The sequence below is a fragment of the Labeo rohita genome, chromosome 2 (genome assembly GCF_022985175.1).
Source record: "Labeo rohita strain BAU-BD-2019 chromosome 2, IGBB_LRoh.1.0, whole genome shotgun sequence".
In the NCBI taxonomy this organism is placed as follows: Eukaryota; Metazoa; Chordata; class Actinopteri; order Cypriniformes; family Cyprinidae; genus Labeo; species Labeo rohita.
In genome coordinates this window covers 3,060,415-3,081,839 of record NC_066870.1, presented here as the reverse complement: position 1 = coordinate 3,081,839, position 21,425 = coordinate 3,060,415, and the positions used below count along the sequence as shown (strand labels likewise).

General features: G+C 34.0%; 1 protein-coding gene across 6 annotated transcripts in view; it reads left to right on the top strand.

Annotated features, from left to right (window-relative positions):
- The window catches only part of LOC127181102 (adhesion G protein-coupled receptor L2), a 133,638-nt gene that overhangs the window by 19,848 nt on the left and 92,365 nt on the right, over window positions 1-21,425 (top strand). For all 6 annotated transcript variants that reach the window (XM_051135646.1, XM_051135655.1, XM_051135641.1 and 3 more), the window contains exon 2: window positions 8,491-8,691. In XM_051135646.1, coding sequence (XP_050991603.1) covers window positions 8,616-8,691 — 76 coding nt within the window. In that variant the 5' untranslated portion in view covers window positions 8,491-8,615. The remainder of the gene's footprint in view (window positions 1-8,490; window positions 8,692-21,425) is intronic.

The window sequence follows — 21,425 nt, the reverse complement described above, 5'->3', positions numbered from 1 at the left end:
AATAAACAAAGGCTGAGTTGATAACTGTTTAGACAGTAATGTGTTGAACACTCTGATCAAAATCACACTGATGTTTTGGATTAGTTGTGCTAATTTTAGAAATCCATGATTGATGGAGAAAGAGATTTCAAAAATATTTCTGACATTTGCATCTTGAATACAATCTGTGTTCTCTCAAATGTGAAGTTATGGTGTCAATCCTATGGCAGTTGGGTTACTTTTTGACACTTTTATTATCCTCGTTAGAAAATACTTAAAAATGCAGCTTCATGTCTTTAATTAGCTACGTTTGAGCTTAATTTTGGATGCAGCTTTACATCTCATTTGTGCCTGCTTCACTTGCTATGCATGCATGTATGCATTCTTTATTTTCTCCCATCTTGGTCCTGGCAATTGAAAATAAATTAACATTCCAGCTCTTTTATGTTCTCCTTCTTTAAGCCTGTCAAGAATACTTGGAGACGAACCCTGAGAGGTCAAGCGACACTCACTAGTTGTCAATCATCCCGGTTGACCCGCCCACCCTTTTCTTTTGCTTTTCTATTCTTTTCTTTCCCGTTCATTCAGTTCCTCCCTGTGTTAGAAACTCTCAGGCATTCTTTCGTTGGTCTCTGAGACAGGAAGCTCTGGGATGAATGTCACACTCACAAACAGCCATATTTGATCTTGAGTCCTCCTGGCTGCTGTTTTCCCCCACCACTTTATTTTATAGGGCCCACAAAACAGACAGAATCATGGAATCCAGTCATAAAAGCGGAATTTACTGTACAACGTGGAATGTGATGGATTTTGGGAAAATTTGAATGAATAAATCAAAAGTAGGGCTGTACACTTAATCAATTCATGATATGGAATAATGTCTGTGAAATAATAATCCTGACATCCCATAAAAATAAGAGTTCAGTCTAACTTGGCGAAAAAAATTACTATTGGTAAAATTAATAGTAATAATAATAAACAACAAAATAACAATAACTATAATAATAATAATAATAATAATAATAATATAATAATAATAATAATAATAATTATTATTATTATTATTATTATTATTATTATTATTATTATAGTTATTATTAATTTATAGGTAATTTTAACAGTAAAACTGTTGTGCAGCACTTTGTTTGCCAAAAAATATAATTGTTTAATTTTCATTTGATTACATTTTTAAGAGTAAATAATTTTTTCTATGCCTTTTGTTTAATTACCACCATTTTGATTAATACATATTTATTAAAAAAAAAGTGATTTTTTTTTTTTTAATTAAAAATTAAAGGACAGAATGCACAGAAGCACAGAAAACAAAAATAGGGCTCTTTTATTATTATTATTATTAAAAAGTGCTTTTTGATTATTAAAATGTAACTAAACCATTAAAATTAAACCCCAAAAATTATTTGATGGAATAATTTGGGAAAAATAAAGTGAAGTTTGGAAAGAAAAAAAATGGTTTCATACTGCCCTAAAAATATTTTTTTTGTTAAACATTTGCTAAATTAAGTAGGTCAATTGCTAAGTAAAATAAGTGTATTTTTAATACTGAAACTATTTAAATAGTCCAGAAAAAAAAAAAAAAAAAATCTAGAAAATTTTAAATGGATAAAAGCAGAATTTGGGAAAAAATGGAGAATTTTGAAAAAAAAAAAAAAAAAAAAAAAAAAACATTGAAATGTAACTGATTTTACAGGGCCCTAATTTCAATAGTAATTCTTTAATAATTGTTTATTACTTTAATATGGAAAATAAATAAATAAATATGATCAGTCTTAATAAAATAAATCTTATGATCAGTCATATTTAACCCCAGTTTTTTTTTTTTCCAGAATTTTCCTAGAATCCTAGAACCTTTGCAAAAATAGCTAAATTTATCCAAAACTGTCCAGCGTTATGTCTCCTGGGTGTGTGTTTCGCTTATTTCAAGTGTATGGAAGTGAATTCTAGATGTCTCCTCTGTGCAGAAATTCAGGCCTCAGTCAGGAATGGTGCAAAGCTCTCTAAAGCTAATCATTTAATCCTTTTATTTCAAGTCTGAACAAATCCAGTCTGAAATCTGCCAAACAAAATGGTGTTTATGGGGATGATAATGGTCGGCTCCTGCGATTAAGCCTTCAGACGTACAGTGAGCATGTTTCTCAGCGGTGTGAGGGTTTGAGCGCGATGATGAAGAGAAATAAAGCATGTTGAGCAGACAGTGCAGACGCTCACGCTTTATCCCTCACTCCTCCACGCCGCCGGTCTGCCAGCATCAGCGCCTTCAGTCTCAGCAGGATGAGGGATTTTTTTTCAGCAGGTTACGTTCGTGATCGCAGATCGTTGAAGCTACCTAAAACGCTCCACACTTGTAGATTCGCTCTTATTTCAGGATGTTTGGAATCCTAATCCCATAATGCAGTGCGCTAATGGTTTCCTACGTGAATGCACAGTCAGAGATAAGGCTGATTAACTTTATATGATTAGGCCTGGATTCACCTAATTAAGTGTATTTGCGAGATGTAAAAAAATATTCGTCCTTAAAGGCACACTCCACCTAAAAAATGGTTTCTATCATCAATCATTCCCCCTCATACTGTTTCAGATACATAATGTTTTCTTTCTTCAGATGAACACAAACACAGATTTTTATAAAACATTTCCATCTCTGTGAGTCCATATAATGTGAGTAACTGAATCTGGATTACTGAAAATTTAAGTACTTCATAGATTATATTACATTTAAAATACTGTAATCAGACTACAGTTACTTTTTTATTGATTACATATTATACACATGGTCACATCATGTGCAGCTAATCTGGAGTAATATTTCATATTTTATTAAGTGTTTTATTTTTATTGTTGTAACTGGAAAAAATATTTAATTTAACATTTGTATGATTTAAATACTTAGTAAACTTAGTTCCTTCACAAACCCCAGTTTGAGAAACTTTGATGTAATATAATGTTTAATGCACTTTGTCTTGTTAATAACAACAAATGTTATTACGTTCAACAACAAAGAATATATATATATATATATATATGTGTATATATGTGTATATATATTCAGAATATACATCTGAAATGTGCAATGCAATGGATCACATTACTGACTACAATTTTTTTGTCATGTAATCTGGAATCAGTAATGGATTACAATTTGTAAATAATCTGCTCAGCACTGCACAAGTATATGGATCCATCAAAGTTGATGCGTCAAATGCCACACAAAAAGAACACAATGGGAATTCATACGACCACAGTTGATGAATCAACGTCTGAAGTGTTAATCATGATTATTTGTCTCAAAAATATAATTAATAATGTAGAGAAAGCATATGTATGGTTGCCAGGTTGAGAACATTAAGTAAACAACTGGACAGAAAATGTGTCCATTTAAGAGAAACGCTCTAAAAGGGGGATTTAAACTCGACATCTGCCAACCGAAACCATAAAAGCATGTCAAGGCTTGCTACTAATGCAAGATAACGCAAATGCCAAATTAAAAAATTTTGCAGGATAAATAACCAGTATTAGAATATGATTTACCATGCCACTAGGCGTGTGTGTGGGGGGAAAAAATACATATGATGGTTGAATGCAAGTCGTTTTTTGTGTGGTTTTTGAAGTGTCAGCTTTGAGGACCCAATAGGGGCCATTGTACAGAATTGGTCCAAAGTCAGAGTTGGAAACATCTTGAAAAAAAAGTCTTGGAAATGTCTTGAAAAAAAAAAAAATCTATGCCAGTTGTATAATATCCAAGGAAAACATTTCTAGTAACTGTGCAGTTAATTCTCATATTGTATTTTCAGAAAGTGTTGAAATATTTGTCCTCTCCCCAAATTTGTCACTACTGAAACACAATAAAAATTAATCAGAAGGGTTATATTGACGTATTAAGATTTTGCTTTCATTTGCATTGAATAAATGTATATTTTTTTGCTATTTTATTAAAAACATTTTCAGAGGTAAATCCATAACAATTACATTTTTAACAATATTTCAAGTGTAATTTATGAATTTGTTGTATTTTGAATCCATTTTTTTCTTCATAAAAGGCAAAAAGTTGATCATACTGATTTCAAAGTTGAGGATTCATTAGTTTGAATATACACTGAACCAAAAAACTATCATACATTTTAGTTGATAATTCAGTATAGTTTATTTTTGACAAAACATCCCATTGTTTCGTTAGTGACCATATCACATTACAGAATTTTAACCCACATACTAAAACACTACTAAAACGTACTAAAATACAAAAAAATTGCATAACTGTACTCCAACTGTTTATTTCCCCTCAATATGAGGATTATGTGTTCCCTTTTGTGACAATCTTAGATATTTTTGAAGCTAGCTCAAAATGTTGTGGGTTAACTCCCAAAAAAGTGTTTGGTAGTGACGTTCCTTAAAGGTACATACAGATTTTTTTGACTTTTGAACACATTTACCTCAAAATGATGAGACCTGTCTACTCACACCAATAAGAGAGAGAGAGAGAGAGAGAGAGAGAGAGAGGGACACAGGAATATTTCCTGATCATAAATTTACAGGTTGGGTTAAAATCTGTCTCTGCCAATAGACTACATTATACTGTACAGTTTCCATAGTGACATGAAACATTTTTTTGAACTTCACTTTTTAAAGGAATTAAAAAGATACTTTTAAAAAATATTTTAATAAAAAAAATATTTCAATATCGTTTTTATAAGTTGAAATTTAAGGGTTAGGGTTCAAGACAGCCACCTCCCAATTGAAAGTACCCAATAAATGATGATTTTAATTATATTAAGCTTACTAATATTTTAAGTAATATTATGGATTTCAATAGATAATAGAAGGATCCTAATAAACATTTAAGATCTGAATACTTTAACGCTTTTTAAATGTTTTTTGGTTGTGGGACAGCAGTTCGCACCAATTCTGTCGAAATGCCCATATGTTATTATAGGGACTCATAGAGATGGACTATTATTTAAAAAACCTTCATCTGAAAAAATGAGGGTGAATAAATTATGAGAGAATACATTTTTGACTGGAGCATCACTTTAATTGTCTGGATGCTTTAGAATTTGCAGTGTTGTTATTTGGTGTTCAGTGTGCCCTTGCTAATTATTTAACAATTAAAGTGTTTGATTTCTCAAACAACACTGCTTCTGCATGCCAAGTCTGACATTGTGCAAAATAGCTTTTGTTCTACACCGATGTCAGATGTTAAATGCATCTGCAAGAACATTTCCCGTTATGAAACATAATTAAATTTTGTGTGCCGTATGGAACGTTTTGTTCAAACTTTTTATTTGTATTTTCACCCACATCAGTGGAGCTGTGAAAATGGCACAGTGTTTATATTTGGGTTCATTATAAAATAATCAGTGCACTTGATGATGAGGGGGCTTTGATGAAGCACACTTCAAAGTGCACCATTGCACTGGATTCCTACCTGTGTTACAAACGCTGAGCCGGTGCATTATGTATTTTTTATTTTTAAGAGGAAGATGAAAGTATTATTTAGTTTGCGGCTGGGTGTTTGTGCACATGCGCGTGTCAGTGGGAATGAATTTGTGAACAAAGTGAGCGTGACATGTCATCTGTCTTCAGCGTTTGGCATTGTGTTATAATGAGCTCGGGCTCCCCGAGGTCTCAGATATTGCCTTCTGCCAATGTGGGCAAAGAGTCTGAATGTGTTTGTTCCCGCGAGATAACGGGAAAACGCAAACACACACAAAAGAGAGGTGATTTTAGTAGTTTATCAAGTGAACCTGTTGCCACAGTAATTATGATGTACCTCAGGGTGAGCCGGGGGATATGAGAGATCTGTCTGTAATCTTCATAAACACAGAGGAATGTAAAGGTAGAATGGATATGTGAATGCAACTCAGAGGTCCAGAGTTACTTACACTGAAATCCGTTGTATCGTGGAAAAATAAAGATTGCATTTTGAATGTTGCACATTAGGATTATTATTGAAGGCTATGTTGAGGCCTACAGAAAGATCCAATCCAAGTTCAACAGAGCATGCAGTCAAAAGTTTGTAGTAATTAAGAGTGATGAAATCTCTCTTGCTTTTTTGGTTAAAAACACTATTGTGAATAGTACAATTTAAAATAAGTGAGATGTATTGTCGCATTTGGGCATTTCTGTAAAACAGCCTGTCAACCGAGTGTTTTCAGCTGTGAGTTTTGCACAGGCCAGCAGCACTTTCTGTTAAAAAATCTGGCTTGAGATTGATTTGCACTCTCTCAGCCTTTCTGACACTCAGTTGAAGTTCAGAAACATTTTGGTTGATATGAGATGGTTGCTTTCATCTTGCATAAAGTAAAGCAAGTTCCACTGTTCTTTTGTTTGTTTGCCTCTGTTGTATTGGTTGACAAGGTGATTTAACAAGGTTTGTTTCTGTAAACCATTTCGGTGTTTGGCTTGTAATGATTTTTTTCTGTATTACCTGTTCACCAGTTTTAACATGTAAATTTATCTTTGCAGTCATCTGATGCTCACTTGCAAACACAGGTTTCCTTAATGTATTTCTGATTGAAACAAGAATCCAGGATGGGATTGAAGAGCTCGTCCTTTTCATTTAAAAAAATCCAGTAGCGTTTAATTGACATTTACAGCGTGGCAAAGCTGCATTTGATAGCTTACGACACAGCCACAGTTGTATTAAAATGAGTCTAATAGATCCCCTCTTTAGATTTAATATAAAAGTCTAACTATATCTAAACAGTGCTCATTTTTAGTAATGGTTGCGATGCGTAGTTTGATAAGCAAATCGTTTAGGCTGCTGCGTGGCATGAGTGTTAGCTCTTCTTGTTGTCGGTGCTGTTTATAATGCAGAGGCTGTTTAACTGCTTGAGATGTTTGATCTCCTCCAAAGCGCTTTAAAACAGAATATTCTGTGAGGAATTCAAATGCCTCGGATACATTTGGTGGTTATGATTAGCTTTGTGCCGTCTCGTCTCTGCAGCGGTTTGGATGACAGACTTTGAATGCATATTTCTGGATGAGTCGTTCTCTATGGAAGTAACTTTGCAACTACATGTTAACTAACTCTCATTAGAGCATTAGTAGACTGTTAGATTAGGGTTAGGGTTAGTGGAGTATGTTTGCATGTACTTGCAAAGTTACTTATAGTCAGTAGATTGTGTGTTGGCCAAATAGTAAATGTGTAATCAAACGGGCTGGACTTTCAAATGCTATGCAATTGTTTTGATTAGAGGGAAACAAGCTACAATTCTAGTTTCAAACAGTTTAAAACAGTAAGCATCAGCTGTATAGGTGTTGCCAAGTCTGCAGTTTTCCCGCCAAATCGGGCTGCTTTACCACTGTTGCTGCAGGTTGTTTTTGATGTCCACAGGTTGAAGCGACCCCAATAACGTCATAATACAAATTTACCAGGGGAGCCCTGACAAAAAAAAAAAAAAAAAAACATGTATTTTATCCCCTGGAACACAATTTTTAATGGAGGACTCCCCTCGAAACATGATTTAACTCATTTTAAGTAGCAACTGGGAGGGTTTTGTTGTGAAAACCTGGCAACCCTGAGCTGTATGCAAAGTGATCTGGACATGGCTAGCACTGAGATCCCCATTTCTCTGCAGTTGAACCATTTAGGAAATTATGATTCCAAAAGAAAAGTTTATTAAGAACCAGAAACTAAAAGGTTGTTAAGATAACTTTAATAATTCTTGAGTTACATGCATGCAAACTTTGGCAAAATAATATTTATGGCACTCAGACAAGTATGTTCAATGCAATTGTTTTGGGGGAAACAAGATACATTTCTAATTTGCATCTGTATGCAAAATGTTTGATGTGTGCAATTTGACAGTTTACTCATGGAGCCATATTTAGATTTGGGTATCTCTGGAACTGAACCATACAGGGCCTTAACAATGGGGATGCCGGATGCCAAAAAGGAAAGTTTGTTAAGACCCAAAACCTAAAAGGGCATTAAGATATTTTTAATACTTTTTGAGTTACAGACAACTGAAAAGTGCTTTTTCCCCATTTTTAAACCGTCGCCACTGGCATATAATGGCATATAACACGATTTTCAAGAGATTTTACTAACAGACCTACCAAAGGTCCCCCCTCTACAAAATAGATGATTACTCAGTAAATATACATCCATGACATTTAAAATGTTGGCTTTCATCACTAAACATGTTTATCTTTCTTCAGAAAAAATATTGACAAAATCAAAAACCTCTGGTTGAGTTGACACGGAATGAACCATCTGAGGTATTTTTGAATCGGATTGAGAAAATGGTCAAATTTAAGCATTTACATGCTGATTTTATTGATTGGATTATTGAAGATCTACACCACCTCTTCCAGTCGGATCGATTGACTTGTTTATATGAAGTCTTTTTAGTACGATTGAGACATCAGTCCGATTACAGACATATCTACTGATTGTTTTGAGTTTTTACAGCTTGATGCTGACATGATATGATTTCTTTTTTGGTGATCCCAATTTGCAGTTCTAATTATTTTTCTTTAATGTGCTTACAGGTGGAGCATGAATGGTGAAGGGTGGAGAACAGCAGATTGCTGATGTCTGCGTGGTCTGCGTACTGTCTAGTTCTTTACTATCTAAACTATTGTCTGGCATCTGGAGACGCTCTTGAATAACCAAAATGGCTACTTCACTGTGGAAATGTCCCCTGGTGCATGGACTTGTGTTAACTGTGATTTTTATACAATCTTCTGAAGGTAAGACCATTTCCATAAATGGCTGTAATAATAAGATGTCATGCAACTGTATTTAATACATGTGGAACAGTCACCTTTATTTCTATAGCACTGAAATGTTGGTGTTTTTGGTTTTAGTTTGCAATAATTTCAAGCCAGTACTAAAATTGCATAAATATAATTATGGCAGTTATTCTGTAATACTGAGTACATACTCAGATCAGTGCCTGGTGATAAACAGCTGCTCTCAAATGCTCCCCTGCATGCCGGTTTCTGTTTGCGCTTTGTAGAGCGTCAAAGGTTTCTATTTCTACATTGTGTTTTTCCAGCTGTGAGCAGTATAGCCATTGTAAACATGTCTGTTGAGCGCATGAACTCCATTGTTAATCAGAGGTGTTTAAATTAGTCAGAATCCACTCAATAACACTAAAAACACCAGAGATCTGTGCTCTTGTGAATCCTTACATTATAACAACAAAGTTTGAACATAATGCAAACTATTCATTTAGCAGTATAGTTAGTCATAGATCACTGCAAAATTACAAAAAAAAATGCATTAAAAAGTATTTTTCATAATACGTCGGTACACACAAAAAATAAGGCCCATGTACTGTAATAATGTGAAGGATTTTATTTATTTATTTATTTATTTATTTATTTATTTATTTATTTATTTATTTATTTATTTATTTATTTATACAGGTGTTTTACCTGTATTTTGAATTTTGCACTGCATTGTGAGAGTTGTAATATAGCTATAATGTCCCAGTAATGAGCTGCACATATTTTATTTTATTTTATTTTATTTTATTTTTTTTATTTTATTTTATTTTATTTTTTACAGTCCAGACTGCTTTAATGTGAGAACTTTTTTTTTTACTCTATTGGAAAAAACAAACAAACTAACAGTTGTAAGAATACATTGGGTTGTTTGGATATTCTAGAAAAATTCTTACTTAGTATTTGTATCTTGTTTTTAGTCATATCTAAAACTTCTTAAATAAAGATGCATTTACTAGATAAGCAAAATTATGCAAGATATTTAGTCTTGTTTCCTGGGTAAAAAAAAGTACATTTTGTTTAAAATAAGTAAAATGATCTGCCAGTGGGGTAAGAAAAATAAAGTTTTAAGATTTTTTTTTTTTAACTTCATATCTTGAGTTATATTATAACTGCATTCTAATAGGCTTCATCCAGCAGTAAAAGACTCCCATGACTTTTGTTTGTTTTTTGTGAAGTGAGTTGCGTAATGTCAGCTCAGACATCATTAAAACAACATTTACAGCTCATTTACTTTTTCGTCATAAATTGTCCATTGCGTCTCATAGTGTCATTAAATATTGCACACTTTTGCCACAGCCATGGGTTGTGATTAAACATACAGGTCGGCGTTGATCTCAAGTTTTTAAGAAAACAAGACTCAGAGTCCTAAGTCATTTTAAGTAAATGTAGATTTAAGAATGTTTATATATTTATACTGGAAACCAAGGCAAAAATACTAAAATCATTTTGCCTACTGTATAGTATGGAAGTATGCATATTTGGCTGCAGCCAATGTCTTGTTTTTCTTCTGGTTTTAAGGAGAAATCACCCCAAATTGTTCTCATGCCATTTCCTGAGCCAGTTGCCTTCGTTTCCCCAGTCATTTCCTATTTGTGTGCTCTATTTTACTGCTCTTAATGAATACAATTGGCAAAGCCAAAAATGAAAAGCTGTGTAGAGGTTAGACCTGCAATTGCAATAATTTACTGGATTTGCTGATTCGACGAACTCTGAGAATCTGAGAGAGTATGCACTGAAAACATTATGCATGTGTATTGTGAATGTTGTCCGGTGGAGTGGCAGTTCTGTTGTCCTGACGAGTCTGATTTGGTGAGGCTGATTGTGTGTGGAACAGTTTTCTGCTGCGCCCGCCTTTTGTTTTAGCGTTTACTAGCTCGTGTCTGAATCATGAATATATGACATAGCTATCATGAATGATCACTGCCTTGCCATGGGAAAAGTGTCCACAAGCACACCAGAGATACGATTTATCCATCTGACACACGGCTTTGCCTCAATTTTAATCATCTATGAAACAAGCCACATCTTCAGCCACAGAGGCCGGCCAGAAAGAATGTTTCTCAAAACAACATGTATTTTCTTAAATGATCTGGATTTTAATGTGTCCTTGTAAATGTATGTTGATTCTGCGGAAATGTCTTGCATGTTGCAGGTCTATTAGCGAACTATTACTACTAATGCTTTTGGCAACTGGAGTTTTTTTCCCTCCAAGATGAGTTCAGAAGAGTTTTTCTTTGCCTAAAATGTGCCGCTTTGATCAGCTGACACATAATCAATTTTTGTGTTTTGATTTTGGTTTATCTTTTATAACTTTGGGAATTGGGAGGTTTGGATCTGCACTCAGCTCTTTGTACATCAATGTTTGTTTTCATCTGGCATTCATCTTCTAACAGCGAGACGCATGTTTCTGAGTTTCTTGTGTTCTGAACGACTTCTGGAAATATGAGATGCTTAAAAAAACTAATTTTTTACAAAATTTTCCACACCATTAACCTCAGCTGAGTGCGCGTTTGATTTATCTGCCGGGTACTCAAGTAGACAAAATGGCGCAATTAAGACCGCAGTGTTTTACCACAGTGAAGTCTAATCTTAAAGGGTCATGACATGAGAAATCAAAATGTCTCTGATTGTTTGGTATGCCAGAGGTCTTTGAACCATTAAAGCATCCTGCAAGTGTCATAGGTTAAAACATCCATCTCAGTGCACAAACAAATTCATTTATGTAACCAAGCTCTGAAAACATCTCATTTGGTATTCACTTTTTTAATATATGTTTGCCAATCAAAGACTTATTACATCCATAACTTATAAATAAATTAACTAAATTTTTACTTTGCAATTTTCCCAACTGTGAAGAGAGGCAGACCTGTGTCAAAATGTGTGAATTAATTAATATATTTGTACCTCTTTCCCTGTCATTTTCTTGCAACACTCATTAATTAAGAATGTGTTTATCACTACGAATCACTGAATTTATCTGCAGTGTGTATACTGTTTGTCAATCGGTGTACATATTCGTATTAACAAAATTAAGTCCCAAAAGTGTGTGAAATATTGGGAAAAGGCTAAATATATTTTACAAAATATTTCTGAAGCTGATTTAACTTCATTGATAATTTATAAATGTATATACATTTTTAAATGGTTGCATTTCAGTCGAGATATTTGTTTGTTCTTAATTTTGTGCCATGTCAGCTACCACAGCTACATTCATGGTGATAAATAAATGTGACCCTGGACCACAAAACCAGTCATAAGGGTCATTTTTTTTTTTTTTTTGGAAATGAGATTTATACATCATCTGAAAGCTGAATAAATAAACTTTCAATTGATGTATGGTTTGTTAGGAAGGGTGCAAAAAAATCTAAATATTGAGAAAGTTGCCTTTAAAGTTGTCTAAATGAAGTTCTTAGCAATGCATATCACTAATCAAAAATTAGGCTTTGATGTATTTATGGTAGGAAATTTACAAAATATCTTTATGGAACATGATCTTTACTTAAAGGAGAATGCCACTTCCAGAACAACAATTTACAAATAATTTACTCACCCCCTTGTCATCCAAGATGTTTATGTCTTTCTGTCTTCAGTCGTAAAGAAATTATGGTTTTTCTCCATATAATGGACTTCATTGGTGCCCAGATTTTGAACTTCCAAAATGTAGTTTAAATGCAGCGTCAAAGGCTTTAAATGATCCCAGCCGAGGAGGAAGGGTCTTATCTAGTGAAACAATCGGTCATTTTTTTTCAAAAAACTAAAATTTGTATACTTTTTAAGCACAAAAGCTTGTGTAGCTCATGCTCTGAGATGCGTGTCCACGATGCTACGAATTAGTGATGGGTCGTTCTTGAACGATTAATGTGACTCGGGAAGAACGAGTCGTCTTGGGTGTGATTTCGTTCAGTCGCGTATGCGCAACATCCTATTAGGTTCTGTACTGGACTTAGTTCACCTGTTTTGAGTTTTCGGGTTTTTCCAAGTCGTTCGTTCATCTTATGGGGCTGTCACGTGATGCTGATTTTGCAGCAGTGACCTTTCGATGTGATTCAATAGTACGTAGCGCCGTGAACGCGCATCCCAGAGCCTGTGTTACACAAGCTTTTGTGCTTAAGTATACAAATTTTTATTTTCCAAAAAAAATGACAGATCATTTCGCTAGATAAGACCCTTCTTCCTCGGCTGGGATCATTTAGAGCCTTTGATGCTGCATTTAAACTACATTTTGGAGGTTCAAAATCGGGGCACCAATGAAGTCCATTATATGGAGAAAAATCTTGAAATGCTTTCCTCAAAAACCATAATTTCTTTACGACTGAAGACAGAAAGACATGAACTTTTTGGATGACAAGGGGGTGAGTAAATTATTTGTAAATTGTTGTTCTGGAAGTGAACTTCTCCTTTAATATCTTAATGATTTTTGGTATAAAAGAAAAATCACTAATTTTGACCCATACAATGTAGTTTTGGCTATTGCTACAAATATACCTGTGCTATTTTTGTGGTCCAAGGTCACAGATGAGAAATAGAAAAAGTAACTAATTAACTAACTGAACTACATATAAATGTGTAAAAGGTTTTCAAAGTTTATCTACGACAAAACTAAACTAAAACTAAAATTGCAGGGGGTGGAAAATGTTTGGTAAAATTTCCAAAATTTCTGAAAGTTTCCAAAAAATAAAAAAAACAACATTTTGACAATGTTTCCAAAATGTAACACAAATTTTTGTTCCCGTACTAAAAAAACTGCATTTTTTAGAAATCTCTTTTGGGATAAACTGGACCAGAATGTGTTATGAGATCTAATTATATACATCTCTTGTGTGTTTTTATTTATTTGATATAATTGTGCAGAATGGGAGTTCATTTAATTTTAAAATGGTTTGTTCCAGTTAGAAGAGCTCAGGAAATGTGTATTAAAGCCGTTTGCCGGCAGCAGGAGAGAGCGCTAGTGAACGGATTGTGTTTTGAGTGGAAAGACACAAGGTTACTGCCAGTGAGAGCTAAAGCTGTCACTTTTACATAGACTTTCTACAAAGTCAGACAGTGGTCCATATTGTTTTGAATGATTAGGGATCATTTTAAAAGTTTGCACGTAATATGGGCTACTTATTAAACTGACTCAGTTTAACTACAGTAAGCCTGAACAATTAGTTTTAAAGCCATCTCATTTCCTGGAACACGTCCAGTAATTGTAAATTCTTCCTCTGTGTTATGATGAGCCGTATTATAGATTACTGCTGTAATCCTCTGAGGATTATGAGTATATGCTTCATTATGATTCAGCTCTGCTGGAAAAACCCGCTTTACCTGTCATTGCCTGTGATATAGGTGGCCGAAAGGTCATTTGGCCTATTAATATAATACATTAATCAGGATTATTTGTGATTAATCACACCTAACAATAAAATTGTGATCATAACGATTGAACACACATTGAATAGTAATTATAGCCATTCGGCATGATATGTTGAAAACCATCAACATTTACGTTGTAACATTTAATAGGTATAAAGTGCAAACTACTACTAGACCAGTTTTTTGTTTATCATTCATTAACTTTTACAGAACATTATCACTTTTATAACAGCTTTTAATTTAAATAAACTTGACAAATGTCACATAAACCCACACAAATGTCACATTTAGCTTTTATTTTTCATAATTTCAAGGCAGTGCACTAAAAAAATGTGCATAAAAAAAAAATCCCTTAGAAATGGTCAGTTGCACTAATTACTCAGATACCATGAGTAACACATTGAATTAAACATGAAAATTTGAATTTAAATTTTGAACTTGGAGATTAGAATTTTTGAATACTTACAACTTTGAAAATGTATTTTTACAGTGTAATTCCTTGTCCATAGAAGCAGAGATTTGTTTCGGATGATTTTGTGGCTAAATGACCCTTCATTTGAGGTTTTGAGGCTGGTGTTGGTCTGTTTTTATCTGTGTACATGACAGACGGAGGGAAAATATCAAGAGCTGAATTCCAGCAAACCACGGCTGGACCTCAAACCGTACATGAGCTCCTCCCTGGACAATGTATTATATCACTGTAAGCTTCAGCAAAATCCTTTCCTGATTTCTGTGGCTCGATTCCTTGCGCACAGCATGCAGTCCTTCTCTGCCAGTCTTGAAAAGAGGCCTGCCATATTTTGATATTCCAATATGACAGGCCAAACAAAAAATGACTAAGGAGACACTGGCTTCTGAAAGGACACACTTAAGAAAAAAGCGCAAAATGCTTGAGGTGTCAGATCAGATCATTGAGTGCCTAGCTTGTTTAACAACAGTGAGATATCTGGACCAAACCATTTTAATTTGAATCTGGAAAAAAAGAAATGCGAACAAAAGTGCTCTCTTTAGAGTTACAAGTCTTCCTTTCAAGTTCTTACATTTTGTAGTTCCAAATCTTCATTTTTTAAATTTTAAATCTTTTCATTGCTAAACCTTAATTTTAAACTACCAGTATTTTCAGAAAAAAACCAAAACTGAAGCACCTCACATGAGGTAAATGCATCTGAGATAAAAAAAAAAAAAAAAAAAAAAAGTTGTTGTTGGTAGGAGAGTGTGTTCACGTCATTTAGATTCTGGGAGTTTCTTCACATTATTCATTTCCATCTAATCACTGCCTGCATTATGCATGAGGTCAGATAACGGTGCAAAATTCAAGTGTCATGAAATGAGTTTCAGCACTGTTCATTCACCTCTGTGTTGTCCTTCCCATCTCATAACCTTATTTATATTTGCTAAAAAAACAATCTGCAAATGCACAACCAACAGTGGGTTAAAAACAACCCAATCTGGGTCATTTTCATGGGTGAACACAGATACGATCCCAATGCTCAAATGCTCAATCTCCAATGTTGTTTAAAACTTTACTGCTGAGTTCAGATGAACCCTGAATGGATTGGAAATTGAAGTCAGTTTAACACATGCAGAATAATTGCACCAACAACACAGGCAACAGTAATAATCAAAAGGTGAATATTAATTGATAAGAACACCTCGAAATAAACAAAGTAGGTAAAAGTAAAAGCAATTTGTGCATGCAATAATGGCAAATTATTACAATTTATAAAGCTAAACAAACAAAATCGTTTTTTTTTTTTTTTTTTTTTTTTTTTTTACAACATTTACAAGAACATTGTTGAATAAATATTGCATTATGTATATTCAAAACCAAATTTGTCCAGTTATTTCTACCAACCAATAAAAGTAGTTCCACTACTACCGGCAAATCATCAGGCTGAGCGACACAAAGAAAAGCAGACTTGAAAGCCTGCAATAAACACTGAAAGTCAGAAATAAACGGTGTATTTTTGCAAATCGACAGCCCTTTCTCTTCGTCTTTAATCACTCCTCTCAAGCACTTGTTCCTGCTCACCTCTTGAGATGTTTTGGTGAGAGAGACAAAACCCTCCAGATTTAAAGAACACCTTTCTTGCCAGAAACGCAGTGTAAGTGATGCATTTTTTAATTAAAGAAAAAAAGGGCATTTGCAAAGTTAGATATATTCACTAAATCCCCAGATTACTGTATCTAATATTCCCTGCATGATTACATAAGAAAAATGGCCAGTAGAGACACCCATCTTAACAACATGTTGTTGCTTATCCCATGCAAACTGACCATAAACATTACAGATGTGTTCAGTAACAATTAATTTACATATCCAAAGAAATTATTCCTTCAGACTGAAAATACCAATTATCAAAGTACTATAATACTAATTTCTTAATATTTGAGAGTATAGTCAAGACATTTTTTTTTTCATGACAGCTGTTAGTAATGATAAAGGTGCTTGTTGTCAAATGGTCCCCGACTATTTTTCCATACTCGCATGTTTCTTCATCTCTATAGTGGGTGTGTTCCAGGTCTGTTGTAGATTAGTCACAGTCTGGAACCTGGTTTTGTCTGTCAAGGTTTACTTTTGCCCTTCAGTTCCTCAAGTATAGCTCACTACTACTACACTTATTTTTTGCATGCATTGTATGTACAGTTGTGGTCAAAAGTTTACACCTTGGAGAATCTGGCAAATGTTAAATATTTTACCAAAATAAAAAGGATTATTTAGAATGCATGTTATTTTTTTTTAATTCTGTCGTGAATACACAAAGGATGTTTACATATAGCAAAACTGATACGTTGCTTCTAGCATGTTTCGTGTTTCGCAGCTGACTTATGTCATTTGCAGTGCTTCATGAGAGAGCTCTTTTGGCTCACTTTGCTCACTGACGACTCTGATTGGTGGAATTTTCTGTGCAGCATCATGGGTAATGTAGTTGTTCACCACAAATTTCATTATTAAACACAGAAAATTAATGTGGACAGATGGATTCAAAAAAACCAAATGCAGTCGATCAACAACCTTGCAACTGGTCTGTCTTTGAAGGTTTATTATTGTTTTTATTACTTGTTAAAAAGCAATTTTCCTATAGAGAAAATGAATGGAGTTTTTACTTCCAAACTGTTTTACTCTATACTTTACTAGGTGCGCTACTGAGCAAGTTCATTATGCCAGAAAAGCCATAAAAATGGAGCTGGTTATGTGATGCAAACAGCAAATTGCATCAGTTTACAAATCGCACACTATGGTGATAGGGTTTTGAGGTCATAACGTAGTAGTGTTCCTTTAATCATAATTAAAAAATGTTGTCAATGTTTTTATGTCACTAGCGTTTGTTTCAGCTGGAAACTGCATTGAATTGTGTATATATAGGTACATTTTTGGAGTTCTGCAGAAATGTAGGTAGAGGCAGGTTTTTCCAGTGATAAACAATGTTAAAATAATGCCAATTAGGAGCTCCTGCATCTTTCCAGCTGAACTGAGATCAACAGGTCAAATCATTTCTCCGCCACTAGCATTACAAATCTAAGTGTAGGTGAAATTGCACAAATAATGAATAATTCATTTGAAAAAAGTTTCATAAACACTCCCCATATGCCATTTTTCAGCCCCAAAACCGGACAGTCCCGACCCAAACTCATGCCTTCGATGTGAGTCACTGTCACTGTGTTGGGCTTTTTTAGATGCTCACATAAACAGAGCAGTTTTTGATGATGCCACAAAATCATTATGTGTAGTGTTTGGTAAACTCTTGTTTTGTCTTGCGGTGCATTTTGGCACAAGTACTTTTTTTTTTTTTTTTTTTTTTTTTTCTGATGGAAAAAATTCCTTGAACAACAGCAAAATTTAGAGGCTGAAGTGCTGAGAAGAAAGAAACTGCAGAAGGACAAAAACTGCATTTTAAAAGTAGTCGAACCCCCCTCCCAATCCATCTAAATCCTTTCGGAAAATACAGTACAACACAGTAAGCGCTGCATTGCTCTGTATATTGGATTATAGGCACTTGAGAGCAGTTTGCACATTTTCCTTTTCTTCTGAAGCTACTTGGCGTCCAGTAATAAGGGAAGAAAATCACAAAAAAGACAAGTAGGCTCAAGAAGTCCCTGCTGGGTCTACTGTGGGACTTCTCATACTTTTCTAAAGATGACACCATCCTTTTCTCTTCTCCACCCATTTTTCTGTCTGAGAAATCCCCCGTGGAGTCCGGGACACAATGGGGGCCGGTCGAGGGGGAGTGTGTTGGATTTGCATGCAGCTGTTTGCTGTTCCTAAAGCCACAAAGGCCAATCAAATTTGCATTAATGGAGGGTGACAGGCAGGAATCCTGCTGGAACTGGCCCTCACACTCGCACGCTTGGGAGACGCGCTGCTTTTCTGCCTAAATGCTCACTGAGTGCTGACTTTTCCTTGAGGAAAGTTAGAAATGATTGAAAATTGTAACAAAACTGGAAAAATGACTTGCCTAAGTTAGTGGCCTAAAGATTAAATACATTTACTCTTATATGTCATAAATTGTGTCTGTGCCTGTATATATGTATGTATATATACGTATAAGGCATTATATGTAAAATATACAAATATTAAATAATATATAAAATAAAGCTGAGATCTTAAAGTAAAATAAAGGTAAGTCAGGCAAGTAAAGTAAGTTAAGTTAGGTTAAGTTAGGTTAAGTTAAGTTCGGTAAGTTAAGTAAGGTAGGTTAAGTAAGTTAAGTTAACTATGGTAGTAAAGTAAGACAAGTCAGTTCAGTAAGTTAAGTAAGGTAGGTTGAGTTAAGTAAGGTAGGTTAAGTATGGTAAGTTAAGTAAGGTGAGGTAAGTTAGTAAAGTAAGAAAAGTAAGTCAGTTCAGTAAGTTAAGTTAGGAAAGTTAAGTCAGATAAGGTAAGACAAGTAAGGAAGTTTAAGTTAAGTAATTAAGTTATTAAAGTAAGAAAAGTCAATTCAGTAAGTAAAGTTAAGTCAGGTAAGGTAAGTAAGTTAGTAATGTAAGAAAATTCAGTTCAGTAAGTAAAGTTAAGTAAGTAAGTTAAGTTAGGAAAGTTAAGTTAAGTAAGGAAGTTTAAGTTAAGTAATTAAGTTATTAAAGTAAGAAAAGTCAAGTTAAGTCAGGTAAGGTTAATTAAGGTTAAGTCAAGTAAGGTAAGTAATAAAGTTAGTAAAGTAAGAAAAGTCAGTTCAGTAAGTAAAGTTAAGTAAGGTAAGTTAAGTTAGGAAAGTTAAGTTAAGTAAGGAAGGTTAAGTAATTAAGTTATTAAAGTAAGAAAAGTCAATTCGGTAAGTAAAGTTAAGTCAGGTAAGGTAAGCAAGTTAGTAAAGTAAGAAAAGTAAGTCAAGTTAAGTAAGGTAAGTTAAGTTAGGAAAGTTAAGTAAGGAAGGTTAAGTAAGTCAAGTCAGGTAAGGTAAGTCAAGTAATTAAGTTAGTAAAGTAAGAAAAGTAAGTCAGTTCAGTAAGTAAAGTTAAGTAAGGTAAGTTATGTTAGGAAAGTTAAGTAAGTGAGGTTAAGTCAGGTAAGGTAAGTAATTAAGTTAGTAAAGTAAGAAAAGTAAGTCAGTTCAGTAAGTAAAGTTAAGTAAAGTAAATTGAAGTAAGTAAAGCAAGTGAGTAAATTCCACATTTATTTCTTCACTGTTAAATGTTTAAACTCTTGAGTGTTTAACATTTTAAATCCTCAAAGTTTTATTTTGGGGAAATTCTGTAAACTTCTGTCTACAGAAATGTTTGCATATAGAAAATGATGCATATATATATATATATATATATATATATATATATATATATATATATATATATGTGCATAAAGTGAATCAAAATGCATTCCAAAAATGCATAAACTCAGCACATACAGAGTTGGAGTTGATAAGAAAAGTTTACAGTGAGCAGAGCTGCTTAGAGAGACAAACACTGAAGGAAAAAAAATTAATAAAAGTTCTGTCGAGCAGCAGAAAATGGGGTATATTGTGCAACGGTATTGGCTATGCTGGCTTGAGCCCACAGCAAACACTAGGAAGATGCATAAGAACAGCTACTTTTCCAGCCACTGACCAGAATTCCTGATAAAATTCCAAGAGGAACGGAATCACAGCCAATTACAATTCAGCTAGAACTGTTGCCATGGCAATGCATGGAAGATTTCATGTAATGTATTATGTATGGCATAGGATTCGCCCTTAACATGAGTTCAGTTAAAAGAAAGCGCGAGATAAAGAGCCGCGCGTGCTTTGGCAGGCTCGTTTCGGGCGACTGTTACTCTTTTCCTCTCTTCCTTCCCAGCTTTGATGTAAATCTCAACTGCTGCTGGCAGAAGGTGAGTTTGAAAAACTGTGCTGGTGTGTGGAAATAAATAGTGACTCTGGAGAGCCGGTGAGTGGGGCGACATGTTTCAGACTGCAACATGAAGTGGACGTGTCCTACGGAAAGCTCAACTGAAACCCTGTTTGCACTGTTCATCTGTGCATGTCTTTGCAAAGAACAACAAAGGCTCATTATCAAAATAAAGTCAGTTTCTCTGCCAGTGAAATGACACATGCGGGCTAACGGCCAAATTACAAAGGACACAATGAAGTCTGGCCCGCATTATTTTCCAGTAAGTATGTTCTTTCACTCAGAAATGCATCACATTAGTCAAGGATATTGAACAATCGGCTGGTCATTTTGTGAAACAAACCCCGAGGCTCGAGACTGAGCTCAGTGTTTCAAGACCAGCATAAAATTTACACTCGTAAGTCAGCCAGCTTATAAATGCCTTACTTATGCTTATCTCTGCATGTGATTCATAAATCTTACACAAACACCAGCACATTTTGTGGAAACGGCGGTTTAAATACCTCATGCATAATTTTCGTCTTGTTTAATTTTTAAAGACGATGTTAAAAAAATTTTATACTATTTGAAGTTAGGCATAAAGTAAAGTATAGTTGGATTTTTCAACAGTTGAAAAAATGGAATGTTACAAAGTATAAGTTGATTTTTTTTTTTTTTTCTCCCATCCATTTTTAAATTTGAATGGTAAACCTGCTTTGTTTGTTGCCAAAAAATTAAACTGTTTAAATGTATATTTAAAAATAATTAAACTGATTAGTGTCATTTTTATTATAAATTTGTAATAAATTAATAAATAAATAAAAAATAAAAAACACACAATTCAGAAAAAAATTCAGGAACTGTAACATTTGTATAAAGTGTTTAAGTGAAAATTAATTAGAGATATTTTTTATATAATTATTGACATTTAACCCTTACAGTGAAACCCAGAAAAAAGAAAGAAATTGGTAACACTTTACAATTGTGTTTCATTTATTAACGTATGTGTAGTAGTTAACAAGAACTAATAATGAAGA